Source organism: Podarcis raffonei, chromosome 9 (assembly GCF_027172205.1).
Source record: "Podarcis raffonei isolate rPodRaf1 chromosome 9, rPodRaf1.pri, whole genome shotgun sequence".
Taxonomy (NCBI): Eukaryota; Metazoa; Chordata; class Lepidosauria; order Squamata; family Lacertidae; genus Podarcis; species Podarcis raffonei.
The window spans coordinates 73,337,576-73,362,789 of NC_070610.1; the positions used below are offsets into that span (position 1 = coordinate 73,337,576).

Here is a 25,214-nt window from a genome sequence, read left to right on the forward strand (position 1 = left end):
TTCCAGTCACTTGCACATAACTGGAGGAACCAGTTCATAAGAGCTCGATTTTGTAAATTCCATAGGACTGGCTGGGATAGTCTGCTTCTGCAATTTGTATTATTTCCAGGAGTAAATCAATGGTTTCAGACACCCTACAGGTTGTGCGTTTTACCTTCTGGGCTTAAAACATTGGCTCCAGAAACCTCAGCAGAGTAGTGCATATGGTTGGCCCCAAAATTGCCAGATGTTGTTTCATACTGAGATAAACAGACAGTTTGTTAACATGTGTCTGTGCAGAAGTGGCTTGTCAGGTGAGGTCACTGTGGTAACTTCCTGGATCACCACTGTTTAGCGAAGGGGACGATACGGTGGCACTAATTCAGTGGCAGAGCCAATCCAGTGCTCTTACCAACCTCCCCACGGCCTCCTCCCTTCTCTGTAGGCAGCAGCAACCCAGCTTCTTTTAAATATATAAATCTTTCTGCTGTTTTCATATTTGGTGTGCCAACCCTCGACTACTTGCTGGTTGAGGTTATGTTGCAATGCTTAAACAAATGCCCAGTTTTACTGATTCTAGATTCCATTCCAGCCAGCTCAGGGCATTGGGCTTGAACCCTGATATTTCCCCAACACGGCTCTACCCCACCCCGTGAGATGCTCCTTCGTATGTGCGCCTGAGCAATGCATATACACTGTGTGTGCAGTTGCATGTGCGTTTCCAACTGAGAGTTTCCTTCAGTTATGGAAAGCAGCTGTGGAGGGAGCAGAAGATTCAAGGGCGGGAGGAAGCTATTTCATTTTCTGCTTGCCAGCCATTGTCAGGGACTGGCTGGATGAAGAAGAGTGGTGGGATTAATATTAATATTAATAATAATAATAATAATAATAATAATAATTTATTTATATCCCACCCATCTGGCTGGGTTTCCCCAGCCACTCTGGGCGGCTTCCAACAAAGTATTAAAATACAGTGGTCTGTTAAACATTAAAAGCTTCCCTAAACAGGGCTGCCTTCAGATGTCTTCTAAAAGTCTGGTAGTTGTTGTTCTCTTTGACATCTGGTGGGACGGCGTTCCACAGGGCGGGTGCCACTACAAAGAAGGCCCTCTGCCTGGTTCCTTGTAACTTGGCTTCTTGCAGTGAGGGAACTGCCAGAAGGCCCTCGGCGCTGGACCTCAGTGTCTGGGCAGAACAATGGGGGTGGAGACGCTCCTTCAGGTATACTGGACTGAGGCCGCTTAGGGCTTTAAAAGTCAGCACAAACACTTTGAATTGTGCTCCAACCATCTAGGGAATCCCCTAGGGAAGCCCCGGAGGAGGAAGGCTCAGAGCCAGGGGAGTGGTGGTGGGGCATTGATGACAGGTCAGGAGAGGAGAGGAGGAATGGTTAGATGCTGAAGAGGCAACAGGCTTTGGTGAGCAGCTTGGGACCAGTTTACCTACAAGATCGTCTAACTCTGCATGTTCCCACTCAACTGCTTTGATCAGCAGAACTGGCACTGTGACAGGTGCCACATAATACCTGTTCCACATTTGTAAGAACTCGGTCATTTAGTGTAGTAGTGTCTACCCTTTGAAACACCTTTTGAAATCAAGCAAGTGCCTTCACTGTACAGCGGTACCTTGGTTTACAAACTTAATCCATTCCAGAAGTCCGTTCTTAAACCAAAGTGTTCTTAAACCAAGGCGTGGTTTCCAATAGCAGAGGGGGAACTCAGTTTCCAAATGGAACACACTCAACAGGAAGCAAAACATGTTCTGCATCCAAGGCAAAGGTCAGTGGTTCGAATCCCCACGACGGGGTAAGCTCCCGTCAACCTAGCAGTCTGAAAGCATGAAGTGCAAGTAGATAAATAGGTACCGCTCTGGCGGGAAGGTAAATGGCGTTTCCGTGCACTGCTTTTGTTCGCCAGAAGCGGCTTAGTCATGCTGGCCACATGACCCGGAAGCTGTACGCCGGCTCCCTCGGCAAGCAAAGCGAGATGAGTGCCGCAACCCCAGCATTGGTCACGACTGGACCTAATGGTCAGGGGTCCCTTTACCTAAAAACGTTCCTGTTTAGACAAGCCTACCCAGATCCTTAGAAACCTGAGGTGATTTTAATCTGTATTTTAACATTTGTATGTATTTTGTCTTCTTCTTGATTTTACTTTTTATGATTTGTAAACAGCTTTAAGGGTTTTTTATTTTTTAAACAACAATCAAGTGGTGTATAATTTTTATGAAACGAATAAATAAATATACCGCCTCTGGGATGATGCTGTTCCTGTACTGGTGGATTCTAGCTTACTCCAAGTTCCCAAAGAAACCAGCAACTAAGTTGCAACACAGAACAGTAGAATTATAATAATTGCTTTTGAAGATCAAATAGGCACTTTCAGCAATGATTTCCAGGCTGAGATACTGTTTGGCTCCAGGGGTTCTACCAAGTTGCGTTGCACATTTAATGGGGTGTGACATATATTTAAGTGTCATTACAGTTTTTCTTGTTTATGTCACTTCCAATCAGCTGTAGTCTCCCTCTACGTATTCTTAAAGTGCTCTTGGCTTTTAAAAAATTCATAATTGACCTTTTCCGAAACCAGGATTAAAAAAGGTTATCTAGAAGCAGGAGATAAAAAAAATATGGAGAAAATTGGCAAGTTAATCAAATTAGAATTCAATGCCTGAGTTTTAATTAGGCCTTATCAATGTAACTCAGCAGTCTGAAATGTTAGCGTGCAAAAGCTTCTACCATTAAAAGAAAAAACGGTAAAGAAATTGAGCCCCCACTCTGTATTTGAAAGGGGAAAAAACGAGCTTCTTTTATGTGTGTGACGCTGTTCCGTATTGCAAGATGATAAATACCTGGATGTGTATACATATAGAGACTTGCAGAACCCCTTCTCTGTTACTGATATGTGGCATTGTTCCCAACTTAGCTGACACACTAACCTTGACACCCCTGTGCCTTTTATTGAAGCACTTTTTCCTTAGAAGGAAAAAGAAAAGTGCCTTTTTTTCTGTAGGAGCTGCAGCAAGGCATGCATATTCTGTTTTATATATTTCTAATCAAAGATAAAACACTGAGCTATTAAAAGGCTAACAGCTTCAGTGGAGTGGTATTATAGCCACAAGTAGCCTCCAGCTTTACACAGCAAAGGACACTTTTACATGCGCTCTACAACAGCTCTGCACAAACATGAAGGTATTAGTTTGGGGTGAAGAGTCCTACAGCTCAGGAGTTTCCCATTTCATTTCTTTTATTTTTATTTTTTAAAACAAATAAATAAGAAAAGGAACATGAGGCTGGGAAGGACGTTTTGATAGTTTAGGGGTTTTTTTGTCTTCCCCCTTGAATAGTAAAAGTAGATTATTGAAAATGAAGAAATACTTAAATAAACCTATTGCACAACTTATCAACATATTTGATAATAAAAGTTAATACTCATATATGTATATATATTTTCACTTTAACTAGGGTTGTTTACAGAGACTATTCAAAAGCTGCAACGGAGTTAAAATTGCAACAATTTTCCTTTAAATATCTCTTAAGAGATTCCCAACTTTAAATGAACTCCTGCTTGGGCCTATCTTTGATCTTTTCTGAAAGATTGTCTAATTCAGCATATTCTATCATCTTCAATAACCATTCTGATCTAGTGGACTTTTTTTTGGTAAGGATGGGAAGTCAAAGTTTACGTACAAAATTTATTGTTAGAAGACTTGTATCCTGTAATTGGATTTTTGTTTTGATGAGTGGTATTTACAGATAACAGTAATGATACGTTCTTGCTGTGTAGATGCAATTATGGAAAATAAAGCATGGGAGGGAATGAAGAAATACGTGCAAATACTGCCTAACATGTAGTTTTATCAAAATCTAGCTTTTTGGCACAGAAGTTGAGTCTGTTTGCAGCAGCACCTGCATAGCATTGTGAAGGCAGCATTATTGGCAGTTACTTGGAGGTCATGGTTAGCAATTCTATTAACACGGAATATGTTATCTGATGCAATTACTTTGCTAATGGCAAATGGGACTGGGATTATGAACAAACTCTATATATGGGGATGCTGCAAAAGCCTTTGTGTCAATTTCTGATGCTCTCACAGTGAAATGTAACCGTCATTTCAATACTTTCTGTCATATTTTACTGTAACCCAAAAAAAGAGAGCTCAAACTGAGAGAACTCTGTAAATAGGATCAGGCTTGATTCTCAATGGTTGGGATGTCTAGGGTGATGACAGTCAGAAGACAGGCTTAGCCCCTCCATCCTATAGGTGTCAAGGACAAAATATTAACTACAAATAGTTCAATATCCACTTTGTCCACCAGCTGAATGCTGCCATCCATTTTCCAACACACATATGCCAGAAAGGGAGTTTCTGCAAAGTAAATTTTTCAACGGCACAAATATTGCAAGAGCCCTTAAAGTCACTGGTTCTGGCGTTCATAATTCAGTTCCCCATCTGTAACGTTGGACCAATAGTATGACTGTTGAGGATTCCTAAGATTGTGCTGCCCACCAGAGATTAGACCCATTGTGAAATAGAGACATTTAAAATAAATAAATAAGATGAATTAGGATTCTCCTTCCATCATTTCAGTACTAGACTCTGGAGGGAGAAGAGCGGGGGAGAAGCAATCACGTCTGGACCATCTTTTTAGCCATTCATGTGTCTACTGGCTTTTGACAATACTAGGCCCCCTAATGTGCAACCCTTTTCTGTTAGCAGTTGTTGGGTGCTAGGGCAATGCAAAATGCACTGGCATATTCAGGAGTGTCTGAGGCAGTCTTCACTGATCTGGAATGCACACCGGTGGCACTGTGGTGTAAACCACTGAGCCTTGGGCTTGCCAATCGGAAGGTCGGCGGTTCGAATCCCCTCAACGGGATGAGCTCCTGTTGTTCGGTCCCTGCTCCTGCCAACCTAGCAGTTCGAAAGCACGTCAAAGTTCAAGCAGATAAATAGGTACCGCTCCGGTGGGAAGATAAATGGCATTTCCGTGCGCTGATCTGGTTTTGCCAGAAGCAGCTCAGTCATACTGGCCACATGACGTGGAAAAACTGTCTGCGGACAAACATTGGCTCTCTCGGCCAGTGAAGCGAGATGAGCACTGCAACCCCAGATTCATTCGCTACTGGACTTAACTGTCAGGGGTCTTTTGCCTTTACTTTAAGGCAGTCTTCACTGATCTGGAATGCCCCAGATGTTTTGGACTACAACTCCTATTAGCCCCAGCCAAGACAGCTGATAGGAGCTGTAGTCCAAAACATCTGGAAGGCCCTAGGTTGGCAAAGGCTAGCCTAAGGCCATACAGACCAGGGCCTGATCCACAGAGATTAGACCCATCAGCTAAGCTGAAAGTCTTGGTGCTTGGTGCATTGAGGGAAGTCCTTTAGAACACATTGGTTTCACAGTGCTGGGGTTGCATACACACCACCCATTTGAAGCACATTTAAAGCATGTGACTTCCCCCAAAGAATCCTGGGAGCTGAAGTTGTTAAGGGTGCTGGGAACTGTAGCTCTGTGGGAGGTCAGTTGCAGCTCCCAGCATCCTTTGTGGAAGAAGCATACTTTAAATGCTGTGTGTGTGCGCGCAGCCTTAGTGACCAACCAAAAATCAAAATGTGGAGCCAGATTCTGCTTTTTAAGAAATCTTCAGCGATTCAAATAATCAGCAAGTGGTTTTTTGGTTGGCAAGCAAGGGGATTAGCACAACAGACACAATCAAATATCTTGCCTGGCATTAACCCTTCGTCTTGATATTATATCTCACCTAATTTTCTCTTCTGGAGGCAGTAAGCAGAACTAACGATGGAAAAACTCATCAACAGAGCTGCATTTTCATACTTCTGGATAGTGTCTGCCTCTGGATTCTGGCCTAGAATAACACAGTTTCTTATCTCAGCTGTTGCAGGCTACTTAGCAAAAGGTAAACCATTAATCCAAGAGTGGAAATACCCCGAGGGTTCAACAAGCCTCACTTTTCAAGCATCTCCGTCTGCCGGGGTCACTTGTCAACTTAATCGGCAGTCTCCTTGCATAAGTTAAGGTCACCTGGGACAGCATCTTCGCTTTATCATGAAACAATTACCCTGGTAGAATTGCCCTGATTCAGTAACGAGCGTCTTCCGCTGCAATTAGATTTGCAGAGACGACTCAGCAACGTGCAACAGTTCTCCAAGACAAATTAACAGACTGGAAACCATGACTAATGGACAACTTCGTGGAGTGTGGCACACACTGTGTGTCCTCAGTGGTTTAAAATTTTTTCATTTTCTGCCTGCTCACAGCTGGAGCGCATTCCGAAGAAACACAGTGAAGGGCAGAATCAGGGCATCTCATTTCAACTGTTGATCTTCTACCTCTAGGTAAGAAAAACCACACATACTTCACTGTGTAGGACATGTGCACATGTGTCAGGATGCTGTCAGCGACTCCTGGTTGGTTGCCCAGGAAAGTATAAAGACAAGTAAAAGTTTCTTACAGGCCTTTTTCATTTCAGACTTTACAGAGAGAAGCCATAGAACCCACCCTCTTGGATAATGGTGTTGTCCTGAGTGAAACTCCACACCCACCCACACACCGGTTTCTCCCACTTCCTCATTCATCATCACCTCTATGGGTGCTGCTACATGCCCTCTGTCTTTGAGCTCTTTGCTCTCCTACTTTCAAGGCCCACCGGATTCTGGGAGATGGAGGGTCTGGAATACTTTCTAGTGATAACGTGTCAGCCAGCTGCTGCTCCGACTCTGCCTGCTCCTCCTCTCCCATGATTTCCCAACTTTCCCCCTCATCTGCCTCTGAGCTGTGACCTCTCGCAAACCACTGTTGTAAATCTATCCTGTCTTCCTCTTCCTCCTCCCTGGAAGGGTCAGGATGGGGAGGTGGTCTCCACCATTCCTCCTCCTCAGCCCAGCCTCTGGCATCCCCCCCTTCCAAAGTCATCCGCCTCTGACATGTGTGCAAGTATTGGAGGCAGTATGCCCTGGGGATCATGACTGGGGAGAGAGATATTGTGCTTTCTTCCTGTTTGTGGGCTTCCCTACAGGCATCTGATTGGCTGCTGTGAGAACAGGACTAGATGGAGCTTTTGACTCACCCGGGTAGGAGGGTTTTTCTTCTGATCTTATATATGCAACATGCAATGGGAACCTGTGATCAACTGCAACCTTCCAGCAGTATAAAGGATGTGAAGTAGTGACACACTATCACTGTAAATCACTCCCCCCACCACATACACATTTGTTCCTGAAAACAAATAAAACATTGAAATGTGCCAAATATAACCCAAGAAGCCCAAATCTAGGATGGCCATGATAGAGAGCAAACATATGACAGCTCTGTGACTTTTTGCTCCATGAGATCTAGAATCTTGCTCTAAGGCTATAGGAAATCTTGGCCCTCTGAACAGTTGCACTTCATTCAGTGCTGGAAGCGAGATTCCTTCGTTCCTGGTGTAAACCTTCATCATGGGGGAAGCAAGCATCGCGTAAGCTCTGTGAAACTTTTCTTTTCCAATAAACTTCTCGAGTCAACTGAACGCCTGTGTCATAAATAATTTCAGATGCTAGGGGACCCAAACTGATACTCCGCTGTCTGCAGTCACGTTCAGACTTTTCAGCTTGCGAGAGAGCACACGTTCCCTGAGGAATCTGAAGCTGTGTTAATGTGTTGCACAGATTTTACACTCACCCTTGCACTCTGGCCGGCGATAAGCTGATCGTCTTCAGTCTGAACACTCGTCCGGCTGCGAACATCGTAATCTTCCTGCTCAAAGTCAGAATCATCCTCTAACTCTTCGGGAGTCTGGATTTAAAAATAGAGCAAGAAAGAGACGAGAAGAGGTGGCAGGCTTACAAAGGATACCAACAAACCCCAACCAACGAAAACTCTATCTCATCAACTACCTGCCCAAAGAACACTGTCCCCCCCCCCATTTTAAATTAACTTGTCTGCAAAGGCAGGCAGAACCCCAAATTGAATTGTCAAAGAAAGAAAGAAAGAAAGAAAGAAAGAAAGAAAGAAAGAAAGAAAGAAAGAAAGAAAATGAAGCTGTTCCAACCCTGTTCTCTTACAACTGGCATTCCTCGTCACTTTGCTGTGATTTTCTTTTAACGGGGTGAACATACATTTTGCAGACTAACATCCACTGGACCTGTGTCCCATCGTCCCGCCGCACCGAACACGATATTTCAAAATAATTGGTTTTGGAAAAGGAAGACCCAATAATATTATCACACCAAACTGATTGCAAAAATCTTTCAAGAGATTAGGGAGGCACCTTGAGCTAGGAACTTGAAAAGAAAAGAGAAATTTAAGCTGGACACATTCTGAAGTGTAATTTGTTCATTTATTTTACTAGGCAGATCAAGAGCTGTTCGACAGTGGAACAGACTCCCCCGGGAGATTGTGGACTTCATTGGAGGTTTTTAAGCAGAGGTTGAACTAGATGTCCCTTCCAACTCTGCAATTCTATTATTCTATGGTGATGCAAGGGACTTTGCAGCAGGAGGTGGCAGACAAGATGTGCAACACCCCCAGGTCAGTACAGGTGAAGGAAATGGGAATCCTCCTTGGATTATTTATTTATTTATTTATTCATTCTTTCTTTCCTTGCCCTTCTGGCTGGGTTTCACCAGCCACTCTGGGCAGCTTTCAACAAAAGATTTAAAATACATTAAAACACCAGTCATTAAAAACTTCCCTGAACGCCTTCAGATGTCTTCTAAAAGTCAGATAGTTGTTTATTTCCTTGACATCTGATGGGAGGGCGTTCCACAGGGTGGGCACCACTACCGAGAAGGCCCTCTGCTTGGTTCCCTGTAACTTCGCTTCTCACAGGGAGGGAACCGCCAGAAGACCCTTGGAACTGGACCTCAGTGTCCAGGTTGAATGACGTCAAGTCGATGTTCTTGTCAAGTTTTCCCTCCTCCACACACCCTAGAACATTTTTAGGGTTTCAGGGCTGCAGATGCCCTCTGCCTTAAAAAGGGCCCCGGCAAGATGGAATAAGGCAATGGCATTTCTTTCATGGTGCATGGGGTGTGTGTGCGCTGTGTCAAGGCATGTCAAGCCACAGGATATCGGGGCCAAAAATAAAAGCCAGAAAGCTCTCTCAATTGCTAAGATAGCTTTATGCTGTTTTCAAAGTGCACGAGAGGACAAACACCCCTTTCCCCCAACGCAAGACTGTGCTCTGCTATTCTTGCCGTTCTCCCTTTAACTCCCACATGAAATCAGCAGGAGTTCTGCACATATAAGAAGAAAACAGTCAAGGTAACCTTATCCTAGCAAGAAGTGGAGAGGAGAGTCATTCTCTCTTATCTGAAACATACTCATTGATCCCTCCCCCTATGGAGGCAGGCTGCGCCCCAGTACCTGAGGGGGTCCAACAGTGACTGCTGGAGACCAAAGGCCTGCGTGATTCAAACAAATAGTGAACCCCTGACACTGCTGCAATGCTCCTGCACTTTTCCATGGTTGTCTTCTGCAGGCACAAGCAACATCGATTGCCTGCAGTACAGGGACAGCGGAGAGAAGCCTCTGTTTGTCACCCCTGTTGCAACCAAACAACAATTAACAATGACAGACACCCTCCCTCAGGCCTCTGCCAGGTCACAAATTCATAGGATTCTGGCTTGTTGGAAATTCATGGGATGAACTTGTGTTGTGTAGTGACTAAGGGACTAAGGGACCCCCACAGCCAGCAAGATTGAATTTTCTGCCCACCAGCTGGTGAGAGAAGGATCCAGCCCTGATGGGGTCTGCTTTCCCAACATGTTCAGCATGAGAAACACGCTGGTGAAGCAGACTCCTGAAACCCACAGGATTGCACCTGGCTGGTGAGCAGAAGGTTTGATCCTGCTCACTTTTACTGTGTGCGTGTGTGTTCCTCTGCTTGGGACAACTGTGCATAGCTAAGTCTCCTTTTCCCCACCTGTTGCCCCATCCTGACAGCCCCTGATGACTCTGGGAGGCCCAACCTGGCTTGCGGTTATCCAGGGCTGTCTCCACCCAAGTCAGCCAGAGCCTAGATCTGCCTGAATCACTTTGGGGTTCAGCCAAATTTGCTGGATAAGCTTAATACACACCCTGTTTCAGTGATGACGTCAACAAAAAATGTTCTCCCATTCAGAGTGAGGGAAGGAAGGGTTGCCCTCACTCTGATGGGGCTACCTTTTGTCTTGTAGCCAAATCTGATACTCAGAAGGACCACGAACAGGAATGAAACAAGAAATATTGGGGTGATTGGGTATTTTTTTTTTTTTTTTGCAGGAGGGGATAAACTTTCTTTTTTGCACCCTGATAATGCCAGCGTGAATATGGATAGGCTCTCTTGCTACAGTCATCTGGTGCAATCCTGGAACAGTACGCCTTAACAGACTCCTATGTTCTGCTTATGGCACATTTTCGTTGGCATTCTGTGGATTCATTTATTGGGGGGGGGGGTTGAATATCAAAAAATGATCCTTCGCTGAAATACCATGTTGATTTGAGTATTTAATTTGCACCAACCGTTTCTGCAGAGTTTACTAAGATGGAGAGCATTTCATAATGGATAGATGTGGAATGTTAACTAGCAACAGAGCATCTGGTCATTAGCAATGATATTTATATTAGGAGGCAAGTCTGACATGGAAGCTACTGTAAGGATTAGGCCTTTCCCTGGCCTATTAAGGACTTAATCTTTTTATACATCTGGCTGATCTTTTTGTACTTCCTACCTTCCTTTTCACAGGCATCAACAAGTTCTTGGTTCAGCCTATAAGTAAAACACAATTTGCCTACTGAAAGCTACTACAAGAGTTGCTTTCTTCAAAACTGTTGCTTGCCTGGGTTCAGGCCTATTTGGACTGGGAAAGCCTGGCCTGATGCTGCTTTGAGATGAATGCCATAATTCACTCCTGGCTGCAGAAACCACCTGAGACTCCAGAGACAAGTTGGAAGCCAGGAGCACTCCCAGATGATGAACCTGTTCCTTCAGGGGATGTGTAACCCCTTTGAGAACAGGTTGTACACCTAATTCCTAGACCCACAGAGAACTCACCCACAGCATCTCTGTCTTATCAGGATTCAGCTCAGTTTTTTTGCCCACATCCAACCCATAATTCCTTCCACTTGCATATCGTCTCCTGATTGAGATGGAATGGAGATACTGAAGTGGTTGTCATTAGCATAGTGATGGTGCTGTTCTCCAAATCCTTGAGCAACAGCTCCCAATGGTCCCATATAATGTTGAATAGTTTAGGAGACAGAATGGACAGCTGTCCACAACTAAAAAAATGAAGGGGCAAGCGCCTGTATCCTAGCATTGCTTACTGATAGTGCTCCTGCAGACAGGAAGAGAACCACAGTAATACTGTACCCCCAACTCCCATCTCAATAAGTAGCTCCTAGTAGGAGACTACGGTTGACAGACACTGAGAGGTCCAGGAGAACCAACAGGGTTGGACTCCCGCTGTCTCTCTCCCAATAAAGGACATCCATCAGGGCAGCCAAGACTGTTTTTGTGCAAAATCCAGTCCTGTAACTAGACTAGAATGGATTTAGATAGTCTGCTTCCTCCAAGCTTACCTGCAGCTCACTTGCTCCATTCTCTTCATCACCTTGGAACAGAATATGAGAGACTGGACAAGAGTTTTCTAAAACCTCTGGATCGAAGGAGGGCTTCTTCAAGAGGAGTCACACCATCGCCTCTTACATGGTGGTGAGTATAACTCCATCCCCTCTTGGGGCATTAACCACCTCCTGGACCCACCCAGTCAGTCATCTCCTAATAGATTTTGTCAGCTGGGATTGGGCAGGGATCAAGTGGGCATGTTGTCACTCACACTACTGCCAGCATCCCATCTGCAGCCTTGGGCTGCAGCATCTGAAGCTACAATGTGATCTTTGATGGTGCTCTAGTGGAACTATAAGTGAACCAGTTGTGGTCTCATTAGGAATGAAGGAAGCATTTAGGAGAAACCAATTTACATGAGCAGCATCATGTGACGAGCATCTAAAAAGTGACGTGAGGCTGATGCTAGAGTGGCTCTTTCTGCATGTTCTTGATCCTCCCACATGATTCGTCCATTCTGGCTTTACTGGAGTGGCATGGGAAAAAGTAGAGAAGGGCCATAGCTCAGTAGTAACGCCTCTGCCTTCCACGCAGAAGCTCTCAAGTTCAACCTCCAGCATCTTCAGGTAAGGCTGTGAGATATCCCTGCCTGGAACCCCAGGGAGCCACTGCCAATCTGTGCATAGAATACTGAGCTGGAAGGAGCAGAGATCGGACTCAGTAGAAAGCAGCCTGCTCCAGTGGACTAAGGTGAAAAGTCTCCAGCTATCTTCACTGCATGCTATAAAAAAACTGTGCAGGATTCTGCTCAAGAAAGGAAGCATGATGAAGGGTGTGCTAAAACACACACACATCGTTCGGAGTCCATGTCACTGTTCAAATGGATTGCGCTCCCTGAGTTTCAGTGATCAAATCTAAGAAACAGAAAAGCATTGCCAGGGGACAGCAGGAGAGTCATCCAGCACAATCGCTTGACTTTCGGACAATTGAAAAATGAGACGAAGGAGTGGAGAAAATTCTCTCTCTCTCTCTGTGCGTGTGTGTAGTCTTGAGCTTTTTTCCAGCGGGTTTCATTATAACAACATCCAGGGGAAACACCACGAGTTAGTGTGACAAAAGAATATGTACCAGAATGCCTATGGAGTGATGGAAGAAGCCTTGCAGTTAGCCTATTACTTTCCATTTCAAATTCAACAGCTGAAATCTACCAACTAAATGTATGACATTGGAAGTATTCCACCCTGCAATGTTCAGTAGGGAATGGATTCCCAAGCCCCATAAGAGAATATTATTATTTCTTTACTCTTCCGATTCACTTCCACAGATCACTGAAATGTAGCAAAACAGAGGCAAGGTTCCCCCCCCCCCAGCCACATTTATTAAAGTTGTGGGGAGGGAGAACCCTTCATCTAGTTTTTAAAAAAGAGGCTTTATTTCCTACGTGCCATGAGACAAAGATCTCAGATAATTTTCTTTGTTCCGTGATGTGTACCCTGAACAATTACTGTGGGACAATGAATGTCTCTGACAGACAGCCTGATGAGATTACAAATCATTTCAATGTGCAGGTTTTCAGAAAAAAAGTCTAAAGAGGCACAACGAGAGGGAAACATGAGACTTACAGTGCCTGAACGAATAGCTCAGAATATATCTATGTTCCTATCTAAGAATTTGTGTCTATTTAAGTATCTATATGTATGTAAAGAGCTGCCCAAGACATTTTGGCACCTGAGGTGAATCGCAAAATGGTGCTCTCCCCACCTGGGAAGAAGGGGCGAATGAAGATCTTCATCAGGAACAAAGGGGGAATAAAGATCTACATTGGAAACAAGGATGGGAGAAGATCAGCAGTGCCACTATTAGCCAAGAGGCCACTGTACCGGTAGCATGCGGCCAGGGGCTGCCAAGGACGTGAGCCACAAAGCAGCAGCAGCAGCGGGCGATGCGATTCATTCATCTGCTGCCGTTGTAGAGCCTGCTGCCCGAAGCGGTCACCTCATCTTCCTCATGAGAGGGCCGGCCCTGTGTCTTTATCTATATCTATGTCTCTATATAAGGGACACGGGTGGCACTGTGGGTTAAACCACAGAGCCTAGGACTTGCCGATCAGAAGGTCAGCAGTTCGAATCCCTGCGATGGGGTGAGCTCCTGTTGCTCGGTCCCAGCTCCTGCCAACCTAGCAGTTCGAAAGCACATCAAAGTGCAAGTAGATAAATAGGTACCGCTCTGGCAGGAAGGTAAACAGCGTTTCCGTGCGCTGCTCTGGTTCGCCAGAAGGGGCTTAATCATGCTGGCCGCATGACCCAGAAGCTGTACACTGGCTCCCTCGGCCAATAAAGCGAGATGAGCGCCACAACCCCAGTCGGCCACGACTGGACCTAATGGTCAGGGGTCCCTTTACCTTTACCTTTATGTCTCTATATCTTCATATTAGATCTGAGCGCCAGTTTAGTGACTTCAAATTGTGTATGCCCCATTCTCTGAAACATTGGACCATGGGATTTAGAAGTATAAGAGGCACACACAACCATATTACCTGTGAGGGATAGTCAACATGGGGCCATCCAGTGGTTGTTGGACTGTAACTCCCATTAGCCCCAGGCAGCCTGGCCAGTGGTCAGGAATGATGGAAGTTGTTAAGTCTGACAACGTCTGGAGAGCAGCAGGTTGTCTCCCCCTGCTCTGAGCTCATTGTCGGGGTCTCAAAGCACCGGAAGGGTGAAAATGGGGCTCCTGAATTTGTGACGTCAGGGGATTGACAGCAACCCTACCCACCGTCAAATGTGACCTGCAGGGATAAGGATCCCACCCACTGGGCCCAGTTCCCCACTACTGCTCTAAAATGACACAACTTGCTTTGGCTTCGAAGGAGCATTCAGGATTTTTATCAAGCTGGTAAGGCCAACATTAGAAAGCCACATGCAAAACCCTTCCCTCACTTATTACGCTGTTTATCGTTTATTAAGGAGAGGGGAAAGGAATGCCTGATAAAATCAAATCAACTGGTTAGTCAACGTTGAAATGACAGTTTCCTTACTTGAATAGGCGCTGAAAACCATCCCTGTGGAGGTTCAGTGGAGCAGCAAGTTAATTTATTTATTCATTTAGATATTAAGAACACCTATCTCATACCCTGAGCTGCATACGTACATCAAACAGACACAATTGGTTCTAATCTTCATTACACAACTGAACTATAGTAAAACCAGATATTGAAATGTGCAATTTCTACGCCAAAGAAGGGTGTGTGCATAAAAGGGGGGGGTGTTGCACATGTTTGGCTTTCAAATGCTGATCAGTATTTAGACTAGACTGGCTCTCCTCTGATTCTATGATATGCTTTTAGCTTTTTGCATTTTATTTGTGTTGTTTTAATTTGTGTAATCCACCTTGAGTTCCAGTCAGGGGGAAAGGCAGGATATAAATGAAAAAGCAAGCAAGCAAATAAATAATAAATCTGATCATGGCTAAACTGTAGATTCACCATTTCCAGACCTCCCTTAAATCTCTCTCCTCTTATTTACTTTTTTGGTATAATTTTGTCCACGGGTAAATAAGAGGGTCCCAATCATGACCAACATTTAGAATGGGCCTGATGTGTTTGAGCAAATCTGGTAAAATACAATTGCATGGCTGTGAGTATCATTTGTAAGACAAAATGGTTAGAAAGAACCCAGAAAGCTGTCCAGCTACATTTACCCAGGAAGAATCTTTCATTGCCAGCTCCCATAACTCAGCACAGGCCTGGACTAAGCCTTATTGTTTTTGTCCTGTCGTTTTCCCCGGGAAAACCTGCCATTCACCGCTGAATCAGAGCAAATGGCAATTAGGTTTACCATGGATTACTGTTTGCTCCGATTCAGCGAAAAAACACGGGCTTTTCCAGGGAAAGCTCTGGGACAAAAAATACCCCAATGCTTGGACATGGAGCTTTAAAGTATAGACCTAGGTCTGGAAAGCACAATGCAAAGGGAAGTCTGGATTCGCTAAATAGTCCACAAAAGGGAGCATCTCGTCACAAGGCTCCTGATTTAAGATATTCCCTCTCATCTTGATCTTCCTCACAGGGTTGTTATAAGACAAAACACAGCTGTGATGGAAGAAGAAACACAAATGCAAGAATCAAACGAATTAAACCTTTTTCTTTCTTTCTTTAGTGAGAGAGATTTCACACACAAACTTAATCTGCTGTCTCTGCTCCACGTTTATTCTGGCGCCCAACGAACCTGACAGCACCATGCGAATGCCAAATTGTTCTCATATCCCTTCCGCCTGCCATGATACGTCCCCTCTAGGTCCAAGCCACTTCATTTTCCCCGGCGCTTTACGTACCCTTATCATCAGAACAGCTTTCCTTATGTCGCGAACTCCATCATAAACCAAGCGGGAGGCGTCTATGAACTCGTTCTCTTCAAACGGCTGTGGGACGTTCGCACTCAGGGCTTCAATGGCGACTTCAACTTGTTCGGCAAAACGTGGCATAACTAGATTAAACCAAATGAAAAGCTGTGAGAACACAGGCTGCCTTTCATGTATTCCTCACTCCCTCCCTTCCTTGCCCTTGGGCTTCAATACTTTCCAGCAGGCCCAGAATTAGCGGCTGCCGCAGAAATCAGGAAACAGAGAACTTTGCCGAAGAGTTTCACACCAACAGGGGAGAGGTGTGCGGTTCTCTGAGGGGAATGAAACAACCTCTTGTTCTACCAACACAGAGTCTACGTGACAAAGAACTTGTAAACTTATGATGGCGTAGCTTCAAGTCAGAAAAAAAAAATGGTCCCAAACAGCTACAGCTCCTATGTCAAGTGAGACTGTTCTCTCAGCCTCACTACTCCAATCTGTAATATGGGGGCGCTAATCCTGATATCCCTGTCAAGGGTGTTGTCACGGGTGTTGACATAATGTATGCAAAGTGTTTTGAGAACCTTAAAATGACATAGAGATGCCAAGTAAGTAGAAGGGCTTGACTCAGGGAGACAGTGAAGTGTAGTGGTTAGAGTGTCAGACTAGGACCTGGCAGACCAAGGTTCAAATCTCCACTCGGTCCTGAAGTTCCCTGGGTGACCTTGGGTCAGTTACTGCCTCTCAGCCTAAACTACCTCACAGGGCTGTTGTGGGGAGTGGCTGTTTTAGTTTAGATTGGATCAGTACAGCCTGTAGTTCATAATTTTATTATCTAAAATTAAATAAGTTAAATTAAAATGTACATAATGTGGTGGTGGATAATAGTAATAGTAATATTGCTACCTCTGCTAGTTTTCTGTTTGTCAACGTCCATGCCATGTAAAAAAAGAAAAGCAATTTACTGTACACCATCACAAACCATGCCAAGCGAAAACTGCAGGTAGGCAGGCCAGAGGCTGTTTTTATTCAACTGAACAATAGTCATCTTGGCTACTCCATATCATGTCTGTAAAATGACAATTTGAACTTACAGAACACAATAGTCTTAATTTGTGAAAAAATGAGCCAATAAACCTTCTGCCCACTGTCATTTTAACTAACAAACCACAGCGTAGCTCGCCATGAACAAGGACGACGGTTGTTCCTTACAACGCTGAACCCTGATGCACGAGAAGTACATGGAAGACCCACCAGTTTCTTATTTCCAGCAGTGTGTAGAGCATGAAAGATGCTAATGGTTATCCGTGAGCAGTTCCCAATATTAATGGTTGGGGCGTGCATACATAGTTTATGAATATATGCATAATGGTCACATTCAATATTTATTTCAGCAATATATACCCTTGCTCTGGCTTTTTCATAGCTGGAAAACACACACACACAAATCTTAGAAGACTTCTCTGCTGACTTGCACAGAAATGCTAATAGCAATGAACAATCCTGTGAAAATGGGGATTGTAAGGATAGGAACTTGTTTGCACACAGGGCTGATGTCCAGCATTAGTATACTCTGTGTGGGGGAACTAGTGCAGTCCAGTGTTGTCTACACTGACCGTGCAGAGACTCTCTGGGGCTCCAGGCAGATCCTCTCCCATTGGGGACTGAACCTGAATCTGAATCCATTGGGGATTGAACCTGAATCTTTCTGCATGCAAAACAGATGCTCTACCATGGAACCACGTCCCTTCTTTTTCTGAGATGCACCCAGGTTCCCTCTACATTATCCTGTTTCTTAATTCATCCAACTTCTTTTGCCCCCTTCCCCTTCCCCCTGGAAACTTAAGTTGTGCAGGATGCAATAAAAGGGGATTTTTAAAAATCCCGAAAACCGTGATGAGAATGATGCTGGTATAAAGACTTTACAGGCCGAGTTGGCAGCTGAGAGGCCTACATAATGAACCTCTTCCACCTCCCCTGATATGCTCTTTAATAAATGCTTTTCAAAAGTCGCATTATCTTAATGATCAGGTTATGGTGCTAACATATTTAGAAGTGACGATAATGTGTATTCAATTATTGTTTTTTGGAGTGAAATAATACCCCCGAAGCACACTTTGCATTCTTTAAAAGACAATACGGTTGTTTGGGGGCAGGGTGCTGTTCCTTTATGTTTGGAAGAACGAAGTGGCAGCAACTTTGAACCCCCTCCTTTCACATTACTGAGCTCTTTGCATGATTCGAGACACTTGCTTTGTGCACAGTTTGGCAGGAGCAGCTCTTACATTAAATGTTATGCTCCGAACATGACTCACTGGAGTAAAGCCTGCTACAGGACTTAATCTATCCAAAATGAAATTAATTTTGCCAGCCTTCCTCTCTCTGCTGACATACTTTATAATGCCTCAGTGGGCACATCTTTCCCAGCACTGCCTTCTTAGTCTGTGTGCTCAGCGTCTCGACACCTGCCATTTTGGAAAGGGGCTACCTAAAAGAGCGGCGGGGAGAGGCTGGCAGACTTTTACAAATTCCTGTACTTACCTGCAGCTGGCACAGTTTTAATAGAATCAAGGAAATGTAGAGGTGGAAGAAACCCTAAGGGTCATCTACGATACGATATGATACGATACGATAATCTTTATTGTCATTGTCCCATACAGAACAAAGAACTTGGGGAAAAAACACTACATAAGACATTCAAAACCAACACGCCTGCTATCCCAGCTATTCCAACCTGGTTAGCCCCCTAAAAACTCTGATAGCCCATTTTTAAAATACAATATACTCCCATAGAGACTCCTTACACTGCGTTTAAAACCAAAATCGCATTTGGATAGAAATTGTTGCTCAGGCGGCTAGTCCTAGTCTTTAGAACCCTGTAGCTTCTTCCAGAAGGCAGAAGCGGAAAGAGATCATTTCCGGGGTGTGCACTATCCTGCACTATCTCTGCAGCTTTCTTATGGCACCTGGAAGCATAGATTTGATCCAAGGTATGAAGAGTGCACCCAATTATTCTCTCTGCAGTCTTTACAACCCTGGACAGCATTGTTTTTTCCCTGACCGTGCAGCTCCCAAACCACACACAGACCATAAGTTAATATAGTCCAACCCCCTAAAATGTTGACTACTTGTGTCTACTCCCCCTTTGTGATTTCCCCTCTCTTTCATCTCTTATACACAGCCTTCTTAAATCTCAGCTCATCTGTAAGCTCCTTATGCATCCACACCTGTTTCCTTAGATGCCTCCCAATTTTCTTTCTTGTTGGTTTTAAATTGCTGCACTAAAGCGGTGGAGGAAGAATGGGGAATGCTTGCTGAGTGCAACATGGAGGAACGGGGCCTGCACTGTGACACAGAGATGGAGGGATGAGAGATGGGGCCAAACTGGCTAATGGGGCAGAAGGGGTGGACAGCAGCTGCCTAGTTTAAATGGCATGCTTTTGCTCGACAGCCTAAATCCACAGGGCCTATGAGCTTCATTAACTACAAATCCGAATTCAGTATCTGGAATCCCCTTGAAACTGGTGCCAAAGTTTTGTAATCATTTTGTAGCGAAAACCCCGCATTTTGTAGCACCCCACAAACAGAGTAATTGATAATTCAAACTAGGGTTCATAGTTAACACCCAATGTTATCTGATCTTCTCGAAACTAGTTTTGCAACCGTTTTATAGCGAAAACCCCACATTTTGTAGCACCCCACAAATGGAGTGATTTACACTCAAAATGGGGGTCATGGGTACGACCCCAAAACCCAACGTTGTCCGATTCCATCCAAACTGGCATAAAAGTGTGGCAAAAGTTTTGCAGCGAAAACTCCACATTTTGCAGCGCTCCACAAACTGGGCAATAGACTCTCAATCCCAGGGATGATGGGGTCACCCCAACACCCAACATCGTCCAATTCACTTCAAACTGGCACAAAACTTTGGCAAGAATTTTGCAGAAAGCACATCGAGGAATACATGAAACTGGTGTTCCAGGTTAATGCGAGAGTTGTGCTGTTTTCAACCTTATTGTCCTGAACTCCCCCACCCACATTCTTTACACCCCCAAAAGTGGGGTACTGCCTTTCTCAGCATGGGGAGGGGCCATTCTAGGCTTACCCTATTTTGTTTTTCAATGCATGTATCAGACTGGTGCACAATCACAAAACAGCAAGGCAACTAACTATCTTGTAAGTTCACTTTCTGGGTAATACCCCCTTCCATTTTTGTTTTATTTTAATATGTATAATAACTGTGGACCACATATCATTTCTCTTCCCTCATGGCCCCGTTAATGTTCTGTTCTCCAGACACAGCAACCAGCCACAACATGCACCTTTGGTCTAACATCAGCTTTGATCCAAGCCCTGAAGATTCACGGAAATCAAAGAGCAGAGCAGAAACCGGTTGGGGAGGGGCAAGTTCCACATGTTTTATGGCCCCATGTGCTTTATGGCCTTCTAGCTCGGCCATATGCAGAAGACCAGGGAAATTGCAGCCCAAGGCACAGCAATAAGAGACTAAAGCACTGAATATTTTAAAGGGATTATTTACTTGATGCAGCGTGAGAGCTCTGCCGGCACCCTGGAAATATGCATGGGTAAATGTGCACTTTAAATGCCTCTACGTTCTATGCAGTGCAACAACTTGAAACAATGCAGGGCATGAAAACCAGCATTTGAAACGCCCGCCCGCCCCCTCCAAAAAGGGTTTAATCTGAATATATTCCCCTCCTTCATTTCTTTATTTGAGTATTTACAAATGGCAGTTTCATCAACATGCAACAGCCGTGTACAATGAAATCATTAAAGCCATAAAACGCAGAACAAATTGTATATTTGATTTTATGATAATATAGAAGGGTACTTTGCAACTGAGTGTTTTACCAATTCATTTAAAGAAAAATAAACAAATAGGAAAATGACCGAGACTTGAGTCACTGGTGCCACTACCCTACAAGCCTTAAAAGGTAAAGGTACCCCTGACCATTAGGTCCAGTCGTGGACGACTCTGGCGCACTCATCTCGCTCTATAGGCTGAGGGAGCTGGCGTTTGTCCTCAGACACTTCCGGGTCATGTGGCCAGCATGACTAAGCCACTTCGGGCGAACCAGAGCAGCGCACGAAAATGCTGTTTACCTTCCACCGGAGCGGTACCTATTTATCTACTTGCACTTGATGTGCTTTTGAACTGCTAGGTGGGCAGGAGCTGGGACCAAACAACGGGAGCTCACAGGTGATCACAGTGATGTGGCCAATTTATTCTGTTTGGCACCATATATATATATATGCATAAATTGATCTAACTGACATTTAAGCACACAATGTATAAAACAGACAATATACATAATTTGGAACTTTTTACACCACTAATTAAAAGTGACCATAAAAGATATGGGGTTGTAGCCAACTAAGCGCAGAGAAGACTCATTGAAACCAATCAACAGTCAGCAACAGTCAGTCCTTGCAATGGGTCCACTCTGAGTAGGACTATTATGGGCTACAACCCAGAGGAAAGTGCTCCATCATATTGCTATTTATATCACACCCCCTCTTAACTACCAGCCCGTGGAATGAGGACCCTAAAAAGAGGCTCGCCTACCACAGTGTTTTTTGGGTGCCAAAAGAAAAAACTCCTTTTTCTGCCAGGCTTTTTAACACCTCTTAGAACACTTTAATGATATTTTAATACTGTCTAATTTTAGTCTCCGAAGAATTTTGATCGCCGAAGAATTGATGCTTTTGAATTCTGGTGCTGGAGGAGACTCTTGAGAGTCCCATGGACTGCAAGAAGATCAAACCTCTCCATTCTGAAGGAAATCAGCCCTGAGTGCTCACTAGAAGGACAGATTGTGAAGCTGAGGCTCCAGTACTTTGGCCACCTCATGAGAAGAGAAAACTCCCTGGAAAAGACCCTGCTGTTGGGAAAGATGGAGGGCGCAAGGAGAAGGGGACGACAGAGGATGAGATGGTTGGATAGTGTTTTCGAGGTTACCAGCATGAGTTTGACCAAACTGCGGGAGGCAGTGGAGGACAGAGGTGCCTGGCGTTCTCTGGTCCATGGGGTCACGAAGAGTCGGACACGACTAAACGACTAAACAACAACAATTTTAGTCTGTTTCACCAGTTGGGTGAGTTTGAGCCTTCACAGTGGAGTTTTTAGAGTTGCATTTGTCTTAAGCTCTACTCAAAAGAGACCCATTGCAATCTTCTATGGACTGTAGCAGGCCTTAGTCGGATTCAACCATGGATTTTATATGACTGTGATGATTGAGTTAATCATTATACTTGTCCTATCTGCAAAGGCAGCCAAGGTGGCAAACCATTTGTTGCTGTTGGTTAGTTTTATTCTGAACAGTTTGTATTTTGCTGTGTTTTTAAATTGTTTGCTTTTGCTTTTTATGTCCTTGTACATCATCCAGAGGCTTGCTTACAGCATGAGGAAATTGATAAATATAATTATTAATGTCAATAATATAGATATGATCAAAAGAAACACCCAAAGGTAAATGGAAAAACCCAAATCCAAGAGAATACAAATCATGTTGAAGGGAAACTAGCATACAAGCAACAACAGATTTCAGAGCTATTTGTATCAATTCAGAATGCATTTTTTTCTGCTCAAACTGGCACTTTCCAAAGAGGAAAAAATTCATCTCTGGCAACACAACACTGCCCACATGGAAATGTAATTATTTGAAACTGAAAATGACCCAACTGGTTATCAAGACCACAGAGTTCTTTTATGGGGGGGGGGGGGATGCCTTCGTTTCTGAATTATAATGGGAAAAATGAAGAATTAAACACGACATTTTATTTAGCTTGGAGTGTTTGGCAAAGTCTCATTCTATGAGGATGGTAAATTCCATGCCAGAGGATTCTAAATATTTCATGCAAGTTTTATTACATTTAAATCTGATATAAAAGGCTTTGTGTGGCTAATTTCCAACATTTTGAGCCTGATTGTTATGGGCATAATTAAAAGAAAGCATGCTTTTAACAGTAGTGCCATAACAGTATTACACGATTTGGCATTGACAATTAATCTAGTATGCATTCAACATCCACATATATATCACAAATATTCCAAAGGTTGCCAATTGGAAATTGATATACAAGTCCTTCTGGGGTTCAACAAATTTCACTATAAATATAGTCCCATGAGAGAGAGTTAGCTATTTCAGCAGTTTTCATGTTAGTGATTTGGTAGATACGTCCTAGTTAGATTTGGGCAACAGTGCTTTGCCAGAAATTCCCGTGGTTTATGTAATCCTCCAACAGGTACGCTGGGCCAGATATTTATGTTTATATTTCATTTTTCTGCCTCTCTCGTCAATTAACTGAGGATCACCTAGAAACATTCACCGTCAATTTATTCAGGATAAAGAAAATAAAACACTTCTGTGCACAAGGCATAATTAACTGCAATTAACTGTGAATTGCAGAATTTACTGCTGTAGGATATGGTGCTGTTCATTATCCTAGATGGCTTTGAAAGAGGATTATAGAAATTCATGGAGCATAGCAGCCACTAGAGGGGGCATGATGGGGCGGTGGCGTTAATCTGATCTCTGGTGGGTTGTGCCATTGCTGCTTACTGGGAGATGGGGGGGAGCGGGTGTAGCAGCAGTGAGGTTGGGGCTGCTCATCTGTCAATCACCTGACATCAGGTGAGCCAGCCTCAAAGGAAAGGGCTAGGAGAACATTCTTAAATGCACGCCGAATCCTTCCTTTGCAGTCCAGATTGAATTCAAGCCATGGCTGCAAAGGAACATTTTGTCCTTTGCATTGCGGTTGCAAAGGGAAAATATCCCTTACTTGAATTCAAGTCGGGCATGCATGGAAAGAATCAAGAGTGCACTTTTGACTAGTTTGACAATATGCAGGGTTTAGATTAAGAATGCCTAGAACTGGGATGGATAACCTAGTGCTCTCCAGATTTTGTTGGACTGTATACAAGTCCTGTCATCCCTGAGCACTGGTCCAGCTGGCTGGGCCTGATGGGCACTGGAATCCATCATCATCTGGGCGGGTGGCACAGATTAGCCTAGAAACATAGAATTATACTCTAAACCAGGTACATTTTGAATCATCTGCTTGAACTCCTGTGGAAATACCTTAGCAGGAGACTGGCAAACTAGCAATTGATATACTTCTGTGTGGCATCCAAGAACTTTACATTCCTAGCTTGGCCTTCAAAATGGAGTCTCACCGATCTGCAAGGCAAATTGTTTCTCTGTGTTTGCATGCTTCTGTAAAAAGATTTTTTTGTGTGTGTAATATATAAATCACACACACACTTAAAAGGCAGTGATTGAGAGATGTGTTGTGAATGTCATCAACTTTCAGTGCACTTTTCAAACTTAGTGCTGAAGCATCTGGAGACAAATTCCTTGTTTGCTCCTTGTTTTGAAGAGTCAGTTTAGACCTTCAGAGTTTTCAGGGAGAATCTGAACAATAACAAAGGCATATGCAAATGTTCAGACATGTTGTGCCCCTGTGTGCCTCTCCCGGGTTTTCTTCTTATTCGCCTTTTCCCAGAATAAATAGCCTCAGTTTGTTGCACCTCTCCTTGTTCAGAATCTCTTCCCCATCCACTCCACTTATAATCCTTACTCCTCCACTTTCCGGCTCATGGGAATATCACCAGAAAACTTACATACAAGCCTACAAGTTTATATTTCCTCCAAGGATATGTGCCCGCAGGATTATTTCAAAAAGCAATCTTTGCAAATATCAAATCTCACTTCAAAATAAGTCCTGAAAGCATCCTAAAGCCAAACCATGCTGGAAACTCCTGCTAAGCCTCACACTGCAAGATCCAGGTTCAAATCCCTGATCCACAATGAAGCTCATAAGGGATCTGAGAGCAAATTTTTGTTCCCAGTTTATATTTTATTAGCTATGGAATTATCAACCGTATTAGGGCTGATCTGAAACAGGAAAGAGGGTGCACTTCACAAAAACAATTATGCCATGTAAAAGGTGCTCCCCATTTTGATAATAATTTGCATGAGTTTTCAAAACGGTGTAAAAATGTAGCACCAGGGATAGGGAAACCAAGCCAGATGAGCTGGGTATTATTAATAATATTAATAATAATAATAATTTTGAGGCTCCACAAGGGCCACATTTCATTCTGGATAACCCTCCATGGTCTGTAGGGCCAGAGACAAATGGGGCCAGAGCAACAAACCTGAATGTTATTTTTGTTGCCAGTTGCAAACACGTGCATATGTTTTCCTCCATTATGGCCAATGAGAAGCATTATCAAAGTTCAAGGACATATTCCAGCCAGGCACAAGCACTCAAAGAGGATGCAAAGCAGAGCCAGAAATGGGTATGGCCTGGGGAGATG

The 25,214-nt window shown here is 43.9% G+C and overlaps 1 protein-coding gene across 4 annotated transcripts in view; it reads right to left on the reverse strand.

The window, feature by feature from the left end:
* CTNNA2 (catenin alpha 2) overlaps positions 1-25,214 on the reverse strand; it is a 544,191-nt gene that overhangs the window by 43,103 nt on the left and 475,874 nt on the right. For all 4 annotated transcript variants that reach the window (XM_053402026.1, XM_053402025.1, XM_053402027.1 and 1 more), the window contains 2 exons: positions 15,863-16,014; positions 7,663-7,776 (listed from right to left, as the gene is read on the reverse strand). In XM_053402026.1, coding sequence (XP_053258001.1) covers positions 7,663-7,776; positions 15,863-16,014 — 266 coding nt within the window. The remainder of the gene's footprint in view (positions 1-7,662; positions 7,777-15,862; positions 16,015-25,214) is intronic.